General features: G+C 36.5%; 1 protein-coding gene across 3 annotated transcripts; it reads right to left on the minus strand.

The window, feature by feature from the left end:
- Window positions 1–5,048: 5,048 nt before the first annotated feature.
- On the minus strand, window positions 5,049–14,753 carry LOC139970987 (uncharacterized). 3 transcript variants are annotated; one of them, XM_071977104.1, is made up of 11 exons: window positions 14,598–14,753; window positions 12,732–13,030; window positions 12,105–12,235; window positions 11,139–11,270; window positions 10,323–10,488; window positions 9,675–9,856; window positions 9,025–9,079; window positions 8,026–8,189; window positions 7,204–7,325; window positions 6,639–6,806; window positions 5,049–5,831 (listed from the first exon to the last, which is right to left on the minus strand). In XM_071977104.1, exons 2-11 carry the CDS (start codon window positions 12,978–12,980, stop codon window positions 5,653–5,655), a joined length of 1,548 nt encoding a protein of 515 aa, XP_071833205.1. In that variant the 5' UTR covers window positions 12,981–13,030; window positions 14,598–14,753; the 3' UTR covers window positions 5,049–5,652. The 3 variants fall into 3 exon arrangements, with proteins under 3 accessions (XP_071833205.1, XP_071833204.1, XP_071833207.1); XM_071977103.1 differs by having other exon boundaries at window positions 14,443–14,673; XM_071977106.1 differs by having other exon boundaries at window positions 14,381–14,673.
- Between the last annotated feature and the right edge of the window lie 1,711 nt (window positions 14,754–16,464).

Genomic DNA, 16,464 nt, shown 5'->3' on the forward strand with positions numbered 1-16,464 from the left:
ATAAATTGAATTTGCAGTGACTAGCTGCACTTTGAATCTTCAACAGATAGCTGCAAATCAGAGAGGTTCAGTGACAAGCTATAAATGGAAGCTTTAATGAGCACCTATAATGAAAACTACATTGCCTAGCTCAAGATGTCTAAAGCAATACAAGAGAGCAACTGGTGTGAAGAAGTAGTGAAACGTTTGTAATCAGGAAAACCTTCACTATGCATGGAGCACATGTCCACATGATAAAACACAAAACAACTTTTGAGGAAAGTTAAGTTACTAGTAGTACCATACTCTGCTTGTCTCTGAATGGTGTCCCAGTTAGTTAGGTCTACTCTGCTCCTGCATATTTTAGTCATTAGGAAATTTCAAGGATGACATAGAAAGCTGCGATAACGCAATATGTATCATTTGCAAGAATCAGCAAGCCTGGTGAATTGGATGTAAGATGCAGTAATGTTTAATGTGTAAAGAAGGTGGTCTCTACGGTGGTCTCAAACCGCAATGATACCATACTGAGTGAGGAAGTATTCAGAACGGAGTTAAAAATTTGGCTGTTAATGCATGTTTTAGGGCGTTGCCGTGGTGACAAATGTGTTCTATCAATACAAACCACCCAGAGAGTTATGTAGTTGTATATTTTGTTTCTACCGAAATGTTTTGCCCGATGCAATAACCAACGTCATTCCCGCTGGCAAAATCTACCCGGATTGTGTTTTCATCGGACTTCTCAAATCACTCTCTTCATATTCGGATACTTGGACGCTACTCCCAAGGACACACTGAAAATCCCAGACAGGTTCAATTAAATGATCAGGATTGTTGATCAAAGTCGACTGTAGCTTTGTTTTACACTTGTTTTCTTTATTTATAAACAAATTTTATCTATTGGAAAATATCTGGACAGAATAAAGTGTAAAAGGTTAGAGATTGCCTAGAAATTTGTGGGTATCATGTTAGCATTTTAATTGCTCTCAAAACATGTCAACCTGGGTCAGAGCATGAGATCAATACAAGTGGGTACTATGCATTCTTGTTTGTACACATAGTAGCAATGTAAGGTCAGTATTTGGTCATGTTTCATTACCCTGAGGTCAACAACTATTGAATCAACACCATCAGGTATTTCTGTTCACTTGCTTGTATCATTTATAAGGAAATGAAGCAAAGCTTAGGAAGTGACAGATGCATGATGGTTACGATGGAAATAACTGTTTGAACCAGTCTTGTTACTGTAGTGGACATGTCATACTAACATTTGATGTGTTCTTTGGAAAGAATCTCAATCTTTCAGCTGTTTCTAAGGAAGCCAAATTGCACAGGGAATTTCCTATATGTGTTTATTCAAGATGTATTTCAGATATCAGCACAATTCAGAATGTCTTGCATCTTGCTGTATCAGCATTAGTAGTAAAAGGTGCATCAATGACAAAGTTTAGCCTGTGGAGAAATGTTGATCAATATTTCATCAAGTATTTCTCAGTTGGATTAGCCATCAGTTTTTAGTGCCATGAATTGATATTGATGGAAAAAACACTATTAAGGTTTTGAAAACCTGACTGACAGGTAGCAGATTTTCCATGATGGCCGCATGCAACCTGCCCACTTGTGTTGTTAATGATATTACTCGGAAGTAACTGTGAAATGAACGAGCAAATTATTGGAGTAACAATAAATATCAAAAAGACCTGATATGTATGAGGTACTTGTTGTACGTGAGGTGTGGTGGAGGGTTAGGTTGCGGTCACAGTTATGAGTAAATTAGTGGGTCCTTTTGAAGCAGCCCTTCCTATTAGAAAACAGAGGCTTAAGCAATGTCACAAATTTACTTGGATGAAAGTATATGAGTTAATACTTGCACTTACTGATATGTATGACAATATCAAGTTTGTTTCTTCACCCCCCCCCCCCGCCCCCAGGAATGTGATATCATAACTATCATTGTTAGTAATGTAAACAACAGACTTGTGTGAGTTGTTATCAGTTATGGTTGCTACAGTGTGAGACTCTGTATCTTGGACAGAGTAGTGCAGTAATAGTCATCTTGGTGTATGTCCATAAATGGAAGGTGATTGTTTTTTCATAGACCTGATGCAAGTGCGGCTTGCGCAGGAGCAGTCATACAAATTTTTTAGCATGTTTAAAATTTCACCACAACTGGTACTTCACAAATTATCATGATTTTTTTTTTTTTTATCTGAAAACTTCTTTTTATTTCATCTTTTATATTTCAGACTCAGAATGTCCCATTTTATTGCAAACAACCTAGAATAAAGTGACTTTGTGTACAAATGTAACCTATTGTACTGGTTTATTTCTATGCGTCTTCTGTAATGCAGAATGTTATGTCATTTATATTGCAAAGAACATGTATCTAATGCAAATGTAAACAAGCAAGATTAATAAAAGATATGTCCTTTTGAAATCATTTCTTTAATAAAATACTTCTCTTACTAATAACTTGAAGCCATCGTCAAATTCATACCATTTCATCCTACTACTATTTTGTGATAACACTTATGTAAAACCTATTCAACTTCCAGCCAGATATCACAGAAAATTTATAATTAGTGTCATATTCCTAAAGATAAATGCTATAATGTAATTTTTCCCTATTAAACTGGTAAACGTAGCAGGCAATGAGCCTTTTGTTTTGGGACGAGCAGCTGCCCTGATTCTTATATGCAAAGTAGGCTAGATATTTCTGCTATGACAATGTTGAGAGTCCTTGGCTAATAGAAACGGTATGCTAACAATTTTTGAGGGTTTTTCAACAATGATTGAGGCATTTATGCATGAAATATTTCCAACCCTACCAAAGTAATGCGCTGCAATTGATCACATTTTACAAGAAAAATCTTGATTTTTTTCATCAAGTGAATATCAATGGACTAGTAATGAAGGAAATGTTATTCGAACCACAATTCAGTACCCAGATAATTTTTCATAGAAGTATTAAACACATTTGAAAGCAAAGTGGAATTTTTTGATATTTTTTCTTTTTACGTTTTACCGTTACTTGTTGGAAATGAAAAACATGAGTAATCAAGCTGCTGATTTGCTTCACGATGGGATTTTGCTTTGGACTCGCATCCAAACATGTATCATAACTAACCCAGAACCTCTTTGATGTGCAGGTTTGTATTTTCCCTTTATGCTAAAATTAACAAATCCCCGCTCTCTTTTAATAGATTTTAAAGTTATGACAAGGCTAAATTCTCCCTTCCACTTTTCATTGCAATGAGGACACTAGAAAGGTGGAGGCTAAATTCCTTCACGAAAAAAGTTTAAAAGAAAAATTTAATTAATTCTTCACTTTTTATTTTCCACATATTGCAAAAATGCTGCATTTTACAGTCACTGTAATAAATGATTAAATATTACAAGAAAGTAATGATTAATACTCAAAACAAGGTGTTTCCATTTCAATCAGAGTAAACACAAAAAGGCAGATTTCTGTGTAACTGGTTGATGCAAAGTACACATAAAAGGAAAGTTTTAAGGGCTGATGAAATATAGTTTTGACCAATGAAGAAATGAAATAGGCTCGTCCCACAATTGAAAGTTCCGTTTTAACAGCCACAGCTACAGTAATACCAAAACTGATGTAGAGTTCTCAACTAGCAAGCAACGTGAAATAAATTTGTTATTCCACATTTTCTGTCACATCACTTTTTCTCCTATGATGCATATAGCATGTACACCCTGCACATAAGAATAGAAACACATATTCAGTGTACACCCTAATAATAAGACAGTGATATCTGAAGGACAGTTACAAGAATCTAATCCATTTAAGTTTCTTTAAGCCAGCATACTTCTGATTTCATATATTGCACACAATTAATTTTAATGGGACAGCCAGGAGTTTTTGTATGGGGCATAGTATGGGGCCAAAGGGCTATCATTTGTAAGTACTGGCCATAGACAAAGCTGTCTTCTTCTCATTATATTACAACTGATGGCAAAGCTTATCTATTGACTGGTTGGGATGATATGTGAAGGGAACATGCTTAGTGGTAACAAGAAACTTTGATTGGTAACAATCATCTTGCGTGCTCCTTCCCCACCCTCTTCCACCCATATTAGTGTTGGCTTTATACGCTACAAGACGAACGGGTGGTGTTTCATTTCTGTACATCAGTTTTTAGTTATATCATCAACCACTAAGAATCTAGAATGTGGAAAGTTTATTCAGATGTCTGTTTCAGAAAAGAAGGAAGAATACTGGCTTAAATAAGCCACAAAATATAAAGTAGATCTATAAAGAAATGATGTTTGGAGTAGAGTATGAAAATCATGCTATGAAATACAATAAATGTAAGCAAATAAAGAAAATGTGTTAGTAGAGAATTTAAGTTACTACAATAAAGTAGCTAGAGGTAAGTAAATAAGCCTGTGACTTCATATAGTTGGTTACTTTTTGATCTGTAAAAGCAGATCATAATCTTAGCAATCTGATCATCTTTTTCATGCTGCAAGCACTACATAACAACATTTTGAAATTTCATGATTCTTGTCAAAAGTGAACTTTAAGCAGACAGACGTGATGTTAAAACTGTACATCCAAAAACATAGCTTTTGTTTTGTCTTTTGTTGTTCATTTTCCACATCAAACTTGGATGTATCATTATTTGAATGCATGACTCTTGAGTAATATTTGTAAGTTACTTCAAAACCCCTTGTAGGTTACATTGAAGGCTATTCTTTCCCAATTTAGGGTTAATCAAGGGTGCACAAAATAAGGCAAAACTAAAGATTTTCTGTTGATGTACATCTATGATTTCAAGACGATGTTTGCTTTGAGTTCACTTGTGATGAAAAATGTGTCAATTTGGGACTATATATTACTCTCAAAAAACAGGAAAGAAAGGATCACCAGAACGACCAGATCATGTTTCTCTTGTATCAGTCACAAAAGTAATTTACCTTTGGTATAATTCTTTAAGTGAATAAGGAATTTGCAGATTAATTTATCTTTACAATTGAGATCAAATTCAAAATACCTCAAGTTGCCCACCCCTTGATACTATTAGAAAATGTATTATCTTGCACAATTTGTTACTTTATTTAAATCAATGTTTCAAGTCTTCAAATACTACAGAAATGGAATCGAAAAAAAAAAGGAAGGAATTTGCTTATAATTTCATTAAATAATTAGACAATGAAGGAAAGTGAATAAGGAATGCCTTCAAAATTGCACAATTAGCAAACATCAAATATACATTTCATATATGTATCTAGTACTCTTTAATATATTCAAAATATGCATAAAGTTAGAAACTGCTAAATGAAGTTGATTAAGTTTTTGAAAATGTACATTTTATTTCAGACTTGATATCTGTTACCATAGGAACAATTATTGACAAAATCCAAATGTATATTCATGAATGACAATACATCTTGGATGTCAATTCAAGCATCAAAATGAAATAAAAATGCACAACTAGAACAAAAGAAAATTACCAAATTACTGTAACAATAAAACATTTGGTAACAGGAATCCCCTTTAAAACTTCTCAAAGGAATAACCTTCAAGACTTGTGCAGGCAAAATACTTGACAATGTTTGTTGACACCCTGATTGGTCACTTGGGAATGGCTTTATAATATTCCTCTGTTGCCCTTTTTTTCTTTTTCTTTTTTGTTTCACTGCTTTTGGTTAATATCTCTGCTGAATATTAACTTCTGAGCATCTATCGTTGATATGAGGCGAGCAAATCTGCTGGTACAAAGGCAGCCTATGAAAGACAAATACAGTCGCAAAACAAAGATCGGACTTGTAGTAATCAAAGAAGGGCTCCCCGCAGCAAGAACATCGCCGGTAACTCTTCAACTTCTCTGAAATTAAGGAAGAGAGGAGAGAGGACCATTAATGTAACTATAGGTATAGATAAGGAAAAATCCTTCAAGAAGAGTACAAAATGAAAGATACATTGGAAATTGTTGGCACAAAGCTGAACAAAATCCACAGTAACTCTTCACATGTTCTAAGATTGGCTTAACCTTGCTTCACCGAGCTTTGTCAGTGATCATGTCCACGACTTTTCTCAGCCATGGATTGAATTAGCAGTACACAGTACACTATTTTTCACACTTAGCTTCAAATTACATGTTTCTGCCGCTACTTTTGTTAATATCGCCATGATCGAACCTATTCAAGCTCAATCGAGCGATGATTTAAGGATGGTGGATACTTAAAACAAAACAAACTCCCAAATCAGTTGCCATGGTAATGTTATCAGGGGTTTCAAAACATGCATTCCAATGGAAGCACAGTGTGTAGCAAACATCAGAATTGCATTCAAGTATCTTTCATTAATAACGTCATGGTAACAGAGACCAGTATCAATTGCAATTTGTAGCGAGCACTTCTAGCGGGGACTTGAAGAAAGTTTCTCATGTTGCACAACTTTTTGCCCCAAGAAATGCACCACTATTTCATCGTGGACAAATGAAAATAAACAAAGCAGTCAGTAGAACGCAGGTTTTATTTCTACATTTCTGATGTTTCAGAGAAGTTATACTCCTAATTAAAGATAATGTGTGCTTTCAGTTGGAAGAGCAAATCATGCCACAAGAATATCTCAAAATAAGACATTGAAAATGTCGCTTAATGGCTACAGTTTGTAGAACCAACAGACTGACCTCTGAGCTGACGAGGTATCAACGACCGTGGGTACCTGTATACCAGCTGCTCCTTGACCAATGTTCGAGCTGCTAGCTCTTGTAGAGGAGGCAGAGACTGACGAGGATGACTTCTTAAATCTTCACATTTGTCCTTGTCCCACTCATTCAAGAGTGGATTATTAGTGGCTGTCAAAACAATGAAAAAAAAAAAGGAGGTACAAATATGGCCAAAGTAACTATCTGACTACTGGTCAGCAAACAATTCCCAAACGTATAACGGATGTGGATATGACAGTATTGTGCATTTTGTGTAAGATCTAAGGTCATGTGCAATAGCTGTGCCTTTTTTATTTCACCTCAAATAGATTATTTTTCTTTTCAGAAAATTTACAGAATAAACTTATAAATTTTGTAACACTTCAAGAGTGACTCAGCTGTTAATGTTTCAGGTTTGGCTTTTACTACTCAATATCTCTCTCCACCTCTCTCTCTCTCTCTACATTTTTATATATATTTATATATTTCGTTTTACCCAAAAATGGCTAGATATAAGTCAGCAACAACTGAGTGTATTAAAACTTACCACGAAAGGTGTAAAGTTGTAAGTAAGATATAGAGGCAGGAAAGTATCGTAACTTATTATTGCAGACATGAAGTTCCTTCAGCTGATGAAGTCGCCCCAGTTGTGATGGTAAATATTTCAGTCTAGAAAAACAATAAGAGAAACAGAGCAGAGTGAAATAGAGTATGAAAGTAATAGATTAGAGTTCCAACAAAGGAGGAGGAGTAGGAGGAGGATGATGACGACTACGGTCAATGAGAAAGCCTCAAGCATACTGTAAAATAATCCTAAAATGCCAAACACTAATAAAATAGTGAATTCCATGCTACACTATACACATATCTTACATCCGATTAGAAAAGCAAAACTTTTACAGTTTTTAGAGAAAGATACGTTGGCCAATTTTTGTTTGCTTTTGAATTTGTTTTAAGAAATATCTGTTTTAACAGAAATATTCTACATTTATGAAACTTTTTCCCTCAGAAATAAATGTTGCTGTGTTATTTGTTGTGACAAATAAATATGGATTATGTATTTTGGAGAAGCCGTTTTTCCAGAAAAATCTACGTTATTGAAGCTGTTTCATCAAGAAACATATATCCTAGAATAATAGCTTTTCAATGTACATTTCTCAAACAATTCTCTAAATATGGATCTCAAAAAAAGAAAAGAAAAAGAAGAATTTTTTTGGACACTTTTCATTCTGTGAATGACACTATTGTGGGATAGAAATACAGATGAGGATGAGACTCAGACACAGCTTTTAGACCATCCATAAACGGCAAACTATAAAGACGAGAAAACCTGTGAATTCTACGAAACCAACCAAAATTTGCTGCTCACTTGTTGTGTGACATCCAGACTTTACTGAGCGAGGTACAATTACTGAGAGATTCCGGGAGATGATCCAGAGAACACGACGAGATATCCAGCTCAGCTAGTCTGATCAGAAACCCAAAATTATGAGGCAGCTTTTTTAAGCGATGATTTTCTCCAAGATAAAGATCCTTCAGAGAGAGAGAAAAGTCGACAGTGATCTGTCATCTCATTATGTAGAAAGTTGTTGCTTGTAGGCATTATGTTACTGGTAATAAATGTTACTTAACGTATAGTCAGTATTGCGAAGTTCGGAACACTGCTAAGTTCGGACACCCCAAAGAAATACACGATTTCACCATGATAACCTATAGCATCAGCCAATTTCACGAAAAACTACACATACTTTCTCTCCCAAATGACCCGTGTGCAAGCAAGTACTTACATATTTGTCAATAAAATGACGGAGATCTATGAAGTCTGTTATAATTACTGAAAGAGCAACTGCGCCACCACTTTCATAACCAGCGCCACACTGTGGGCCGGGTGTCCGAACTTCGCAATACTCTAGCAAAGAAATACCAGTTCCACAATCACAAAGAATCTTCTTGGAATACAACGTAAAAAAAGTTTGCAGGAAAGAAAGTTTGGCTGTGTATCGTAATATAACACACTTCTCCCACCATATCAAGTATATTTTCAGGTGATTTATACCAGAAGATATAGTTTTGGGGTGTTTTAAGGCTTAGGTGTCCGAACTTCGAAGTGTCGATGCTACTACAAGCACATGTCAATTGCATTCAAAGGAGAGGTGTACCTTGATGTCAGTACCATTCTCATTTTTAACTAATACAATAGAATATCACAACATACATTCTTCCTTACTTTCATTTTCACCAAACAAAATCTGTATTGAAGGTCATGTTAACATCAGGATGGTCAAAAAATAATTTAGACGGCTAACGAATTAAACGTGAAACCTAAAACGGAGACGAAATACTCGCAGAAAAAAACCCAAGAACTTACCCGTAAGTTGATAAGATTGCACAAGGTATCGGGCAGAGATTTTAAACGGTTAGAGCTGCAAGCAAAAAGAAAACGCAGATAACATAGGCCCCAAAAAAACAGCTTCATGATGATTGTTAACTACGTCCAACCCTACTTTACATTAGGTACGACACAAGACGAAAGTGGCATTTCCATTAACTGCATAGGCTAATGTCACCGCTACTGTGCACTGTTTTACCATGAGTACGCAACAGTTGCTACTTAAATGAATCTGGTGAATTGATAGAAAGTTTTTATGAAATAGATGTCCAACTAACCGCTGTAAAGTAGGGAGGAGATTGAAAATAAACCTTAAAAACTCAGATTAGAGCAAACAGCTCTTGCTATACAATGTTTGACTTGGGTTGTATTCTTGAGAGTAAAACATGCATAGGAACAAATTCCATTAGCTTTAATAAAGACTTTGAATTGATAACACCATGCAAGGGTACTGTAGGCTTGTACACTTAGGTGATGGCTTATAGGAGCTCTGGATATAAAAGATGTCAATTAAATGTTTATACTTGTGATGAGAAACCTTACACATTAGAGAGGAGACAAACAGGAGCAATGCAGGAAGAGGAAGGGGGTAGGGTGGTAGTCAGGGGTTGGTCAGAGGTTGAACTTACTGGACACATAGCTCCTCCAGACAAAGTAGTTGACCAATGTCTGATGGTAGTTCTGTCATGAAGTTATTGGTTAAGTTTAGAACCTGAAGCCTCCTAAGAAGTCCAATGGATGCTGGCAGTCTTCTGAGCTGGTTATTTTTGCAATCCAGTTCCAACAGCTTGTCACAGTTACCGATGCAATCCTGGACACAAAGAGAAACTGATGTTAGTTAATAGACATGCTCTATACTTAGATGCCATATGGTGCTACAGTGGTACCTGACTGGGACAGAGCAGCATGGAAGCTTCAAAGCAAATTCTTCCTTTTTTTTTTCTCTCTCTCTCTTCAAATAAACAACCCAAAACAGGGTAACATGCTGGTGTATTTCCTCAAGTTTTCTGCAGAAAAGTCAGACAAAGATTTCAAGGTATACACCAGTGATACACACCAAAGTTGTGTTTTTTCTATTTTTTTTTTTTTTAATCTATAAGGGTATCCCGAACTCATCAATGAAGCCTGGAATGAGGATAAGAAGAACAATAACGACAATGGATTTATAGTGTGCACACATCCATTCTACAGAGCACCATAAGCTGCGCTTTGAGATACTAAGCCAACTTAGAACATCATTTCTACATCCATCCGGCTGCAAAAATGGAACAACGTACCGGTAACTCCTCCAAACAGTTGTACTGAAGAAAAAGCTCCTGTAACCCTCTGAGAAGACCGACCTCTAGAGGCAACGAGTTGAGTCTATTGTTGGAGAGATTCAGGCTGGTCAACTGACTGCCGACATATCCAAGCTGTAGTGGACAGCGCTTCATATTTGTGTAGCTAGATAAACACAAACATATCAACAACAAAAACTGAAAATTAATGATAAGATTTTACATCTATGTCTATCCTGCACTTTATAATACAAGTGTCCATCAAATGAGTGTATCATCTTTTCTTGCATTGAGGAAAAGAAGGAAAGTTGCTTAATGCTTCAAACTTTGCTCTGATTTTTGCTTCTTTTTACTTGGTAAGTCTAGAAATGTACTGGAAATCAACATATCAATGCTCACATACCTCAGTAAGGCAGCTTTTTATTTTTTGTTGTTCAAGTGGTATTTAGAAGAAAACATTGTGAACACAACCGCTTAAATTAACTCAGTTTTAACTAACAGACCAACGTCAACGAACCCTAACCAGTTGTTTAACTAAAAGATACCAGTAACTTTAGCCTATCAGAAACTAAGCACCCACCTATTAACTTTTAATTTGCCAATTAAATCATAGTTAAGCATAAACTCAACATTTTAGCTTCACATCACTAAAATAGCACCTTAACATTAAAATTACTTACATTTTAGAGAAAATTAAACTAATTCATATGAATAAGTTACAACTCAGTTACTTGATTATTCAAGTACAGTACAACAAATTTCAGAAATTTCAGCAAATGAAATGATACATTTTTGTTTTGTCAATACAAATCTCACCTTATATCTAAATGAATATGCTTTTCTGTACAAGCTGAATCTACAAGATCCAGGGCGACTTGTTCTCCTGTTCCATGAGCCTTACAAATGGAGGAGCTTTTACCTTGGCAGCAAATACGACAGGCTCTGTAGCTGTAAGATGAGAGGGAGTTTTAGAGACAGAAAATGTTTGTTGATGATTTGGGCATATGTACATTGTACAGGTACATGAACATACAACGCATAATAATGGCCTTTCGTGGCATCCCTTGGTTCATATATTTCTAGATTCTTTAATCAAGCAGGATTCAAGCATTTGGAGTATTTGACCCAGTGGTAAGTATTATACTAAGAAGCATGCACAAAATACCACACCATTCTCTAGTTCCAAAACAGAATCTTTTTGCAAATGAGTGAAATATTAAAGTTCAGTGGCAAACATACTACATTCTCTTGTTGGGATGCCAACAATTCATATTGCTTATTTTTCTTGCAAAAAATTATTGTTACAATAAGACGAAAGAAAATGATGATGTTGTCTATTACAATAATATATCTTACGATACAACAATATAGGAATTATGAGATATCATTGGAATGAAAGCCAGGCATTTCCTGTTAATTATGCAAGAATTAATGAAATTAGTTGGTAGGCTTGGTGAAAATTCTTGACCACACACTAAAAGCTGCTTTATTATCAAGAGATTCAATAATATTAATGAAACATCTGTGCGTCATATACTTTTCACAGTTGCAAACAGAGATCTGGCACACTAGATCTGATACATTTATTCTCAGTCATCAGCTTCAAATTTATAGCAATTCATTGTAAAGTAAAGGTATTCTACAACTTCATTCTGCCAACTTAAACACGTACGAATAAAGTGTCTGTGGTCTTCTTTGTTACTCCAACATTTATAAATTAATGCAAACTTCTGAAAGAATTCCACAGAAGAATATAATCCTGGCCATGAGAAGAGTACCCACCTACATCCGCTCTTAGCGATGACCACTTTACAAAGATTACAAAGAAGCTCTGGTCTGATTCTAGGGCCGACATGGTAAACCACCGTTGTGTAGGCACTGTGTCCATGGTTAGAAGAGAAAGATGGGGCTTTCTACACATAGGAAGAAAAGACACTGTAAATTAAGTACAAATATATTGAGTTCTGAACATGTTTTACAAATATTTAATAGTTTTATAATATTAATAGTACTTAAAGTAAATACAATGCTTTGAAAGATCAGCTTGTTCACTCAAATAGTTTGTGAAATTGCCCCTCCCCCCCCCCCCCCCATAAGTTTTCTGTTTATATTTTGCTTTAATATATACATTGTCCGATGTGCCTTAATTTGTTTGTCACTTTCCCAGGTCGAATTTTAAAAACAAAGGGATGTAAATATCGCTGCAGCATCTGACTGGTGACTCCAGAAAAGAACTATTTAATTGGGAATTCAAGTAGCTATGACTAGCCGACTAGGTTCAGTTATAAACAGGAGCACAGGGTCCTAATATTTTTGTTCTTGCTGTTTCAATGTCCATTGCAGAGCGATTTTTACACCTGTTTATAGTTTCACAACAGTTCCAAAGACCAAAAAGAAGCATTACAGTACCTTATGTTTTTTCTTTGCTAATTGTCTGGATTCTTTCTTACTATGTGAGGCTCTGGGTGCTTTTTGCGGTCTCCTTCTGGAATGGGAATCATCTGCTGTGTCAGCCTGAAGATACCTGTAAACACATATCATGCTAACCAGCGTGAGCATAAGGATAGCTATGACAGGATTACATCCATCCACATGGTAATCCAACCGTTCCCCAATCCATCTTGATATCTCTAGCAAAGAGCGTATCCAGCTATCCATCGCAGAGGAAATTTAATCCATCTTCAGCCTCAGGGTTCATTTGGAAGGATCTGTCAGAAATAAAATATCATATATTTTACAAAGTCATCAAGCTGCCAGGTACAGTAAATGCTGTCAGAATCTTCCACACTTGCATATTACTTGTATTGCACAGCAATAAAGTCTTAGTCCCACCAATGAAATCATCAAGACAGTACTATTTTGAAGCACTCCATCATGTCTGCCCAATGGGCCACAAATAAAATTGGCATAGAATAAGTGAACATTATTTTTATCCATTGAAAGGTATATTCAAATAAACAAAAACTGTTAGCACTTTAGCAACCTGCTTATCCACTAAAAGCCGGTGTAGGAGAATTGTGTAAAAGTAAGTGAGCCTAGCAAGATCTTCTTCAGAGACTTAATGCAACAGAGATTGATGTAAGAGGATTAGTTGACAAAGAGTAGAAAGAAAAGAACCAACAAGGGGAAGAGGAGAGGTAGGAGATAAACTGTATAAGGACAAAGAGAGGATCAAGGGCAGAGGGCAGGGAATAAACTGCATTAGGCTATGCAGGAAAGTGTGGAGAAAAGAGGTGGAAGAGAGCTATGAGAAGAGAGGTGACAGAGGGACAATGTAATGACAATTTAATAATGACAATTATTGACATGTCTCTACAGGGGATTGAATCCTACTGAAACTGGATGCAATGCCTTCGCACCACTCAATCTAATGGGCTTAACATTCAGGAAGGACATGACTAATCTTTCTTCTGCTTCCTCACCCTCCCCTCTTCCCCCTTGTTCCCCCTGATGATGATCCTGCTAGGATCGAAACTTCAGGCCCACTTACTTTTACACAAAAGGTATATTCCACCACAGAAATTAGGCAAATAACCAATTATCAGAATAAAGATTACCATTTGATAGTAACAAATTATTTAAGTCACAGCCAGAGGAAGATTTAGTTATTGATATTCACCTGGCAACATGACTAATCATCGAAATATGCATAATCTGGAAGTCCCACTACACAGTAGGGTAATGATAACGTGGAGGGTCATGTGAGTGTACTAGGTGCTACTAGCATATTTTTCATGCTTTGTTAGTTCAAATTGACAAGAGATTCCTCGGCAAAAGAATGCCAATATAACAGGTCTTTAGAGTAAAATTAGAATAGTTGCTTAGCTTTGGCTGGTAATGTTTTGAAATAATTTCTCTGTGTAGCCTATATATTATTACCTAGGCCTAGCTAGCCTATATGCCAAACAAAACCTTAGAAGGAAAAATAGCCTAGGCCTAGACTATATTGCTGAACTTAAGCTAAACGTCTTGTACCCTAGCTGACCCTTGGGATTTAGTACTATTACTAACAAAAATAGCAAGAATGCAATTGGCTACGAATAAGGCAAAGTGGCTACCTGGCAATGATAATTACTACGTTAGGAGCGCATGTACATAAACGTAAATCGTTAGGCCTAACCAAGTCTTGGAATTGTGTCCATTTCGCGATAAAGTTGAATTAGTTCTTCAGATCAGTCTCTTTCAAGATAACAAGTCTTCAGCTTCACCTACACCCAATCATCAGACAAAAGTGACATGGTAACCTGTCACAAGTAGCTGGATGTGGGGAATTACCTGCAAGATTCGTTGTTTTGTGATGTGAAAATGCCAAACCAAAGCTCTAACAGTATCACGAGATTGACCAATATCTAAGTAGTAGAATATGCTAACTGGGACGGAAGTTATATCAGCCTACTTTCGTGGATCACACCCGGGCCGTTTACGTCTTCATTACATTGGTGTGCACAAAGGTAATGGGGGGGGGGGGGGGTATGTATGTATGTATGTATGTATGTATGTATGTATGTATGTATGTATGTATGTATGTATGTATGTATGTATGTATGTATGTATGTATGTATGTATGTATGTATGTATGTATGTATGTATGTATGTATGTATGTATGTATGTATGTATGTATGTATGTATGTATGTATGTATGTATGTATGTATGTATGTATGTATGTATGTATGTATGTATGTATGTATGTATGTATGTATGTATGTATATTAGATCCTCCTGAAGCAGGAACTCGCGAAGAAGCCTCATTGGCTTATCAAAGCCGCAAGCTGTCGCAAGTCAGTCTCTTACATTCATTTTTAACGTCCATGATTACGAATTGTTAATTGTCAACAACTCTGTAACAGTGTAACTGGACGACATACATTAATCTGGGAGTGGCTCAACATTCAGTGGGGTAACATTCACTCCTGGGCCCCATTCCCTAAAGGTCCATGCCAAATAATAAATCAGTCGGCGACTATTTAGAATTTTCCTATTAATTAAAGATATCCTGTGCACGCCACCGTCTCGATATATATTTTGGAACAATTGATAGGTATGGTTCTATAAATGGAACAGGCGCGTAGCCGAGGGGGGGGGAAGGGGGAAGCCGCCCCCCCCCCCCTTGAGCATATTTTTTTTTAATTTAATGTTTTTATGATATCGCTAGTATTTTCAAAAGAGAAAATGCTAAGATGCAACTTGCAAGGCCTGGGAAGTGCCATTTCCAGCGATCTGGGAGGCATTTTCAGCCAAAATTTTCTTGTACGCTTCGCGCCAACTCATGGTGGCGCTACGCTTAGGTAGTTTGCAATGCCGAATCTACAGTTTCGCCCCTCCCTTGGCAAATTCCTGGCTACGCGCCTGAGATGGAATGCCAAGAGGGTATGTCTGACTGATTCAATGATTCATTTGTCAATTGACAAACGTTTTCGGTAATAACTGCTTTGAGGATTAATTATATTACGCATGATTCGTGACAAAGTAACACCGATACCACTGAGTTAAGTTATTATGTCAAGATGCCTCACCAAGTTTCATTGGCTGCGAGCATACCAGTTATTAACTTTACAAAGTATTTCTATCAGTGTGTGTACGGCCTAGTTGTTGCCAGCTAGTATGGCCCTTGTTCAGTGAGTTACCGCCTGGTGACGGCCAAGGGCGGCGGAATCACTTTTAATCTGGGAGGGCACCAACGTCGAAGGGCACTTTGCAGAAATTCGATTGGACTGATGCAGCCTGATATTTAGTACCCTTTATAACTCTTATTGTATTATGTTATTTGCGTATAAACATCACTCCATCAACCCCCCCCCCCCCCCCCTCAAGGAAACAATGCATACTAGCACTGCAATATCTAATGTGCAAATTGGGAAACAAGGAACAAGTTTTCTTTCGGGACAAAATGAGGTGAAATCATTATAAAGTCCAAGTCCCTGCACACGCGATCGATATACATGCATGAAAGCGAATGAAATATGTCAAAATACGAAAGGATGGGGTAGGTTATGGGATATTAAAACTATACTCATTATTCATAGTAGGCTATAAATGGCTTCTGCTTATTACAAAGTCACAATGTAATATAGCAATGCATTTCTGGAAATGCATTAGGATTTTTTTGGCAAATTGAATATATTTAATGGCACTCACCAGAA

The sequence above is a fragment of the Apostichopus japonicus genome, chromosome 8, assembly GCF_037975245.1.
Source record: "Apostichopus japonicus isolate 1M-3 chromosome 8, ASM3797524v1, whole genome shotgun sequence".
NCBI classification, from domain to species: Eukaryota; Metazoa; Echinodermata; class Holothuroidea; order Aspidochirotida; family Stichopodidae; genus Apostichopus; species Apostichopus japonicus.

Excerpts from the sequence above, each read along its gene's own strand:
- LOC139970987 (XM_071977104.1), bottom strand. The coding sequence starts at position 12,980 with ATGGATAGCTGGATACGCTCTTTGCTAGAGATATCAAGATGGATTGGG. Across the intron at positions 10,489-11,138 it reads CATATTCATTTAGATATAAG|CTACACAAATATGAAGCGCT; the intron begins GTGAGATTTGTA and ends GTGTTTATCTAG. Across the intron at positions 5,832-6,638 it reads GATACCTCGTCAGCTCAGAG|AGAAGTTGAAGAGTTACCGG; the intron begins GTCAGTCTGTTG and ends CCTTAATTTCAG.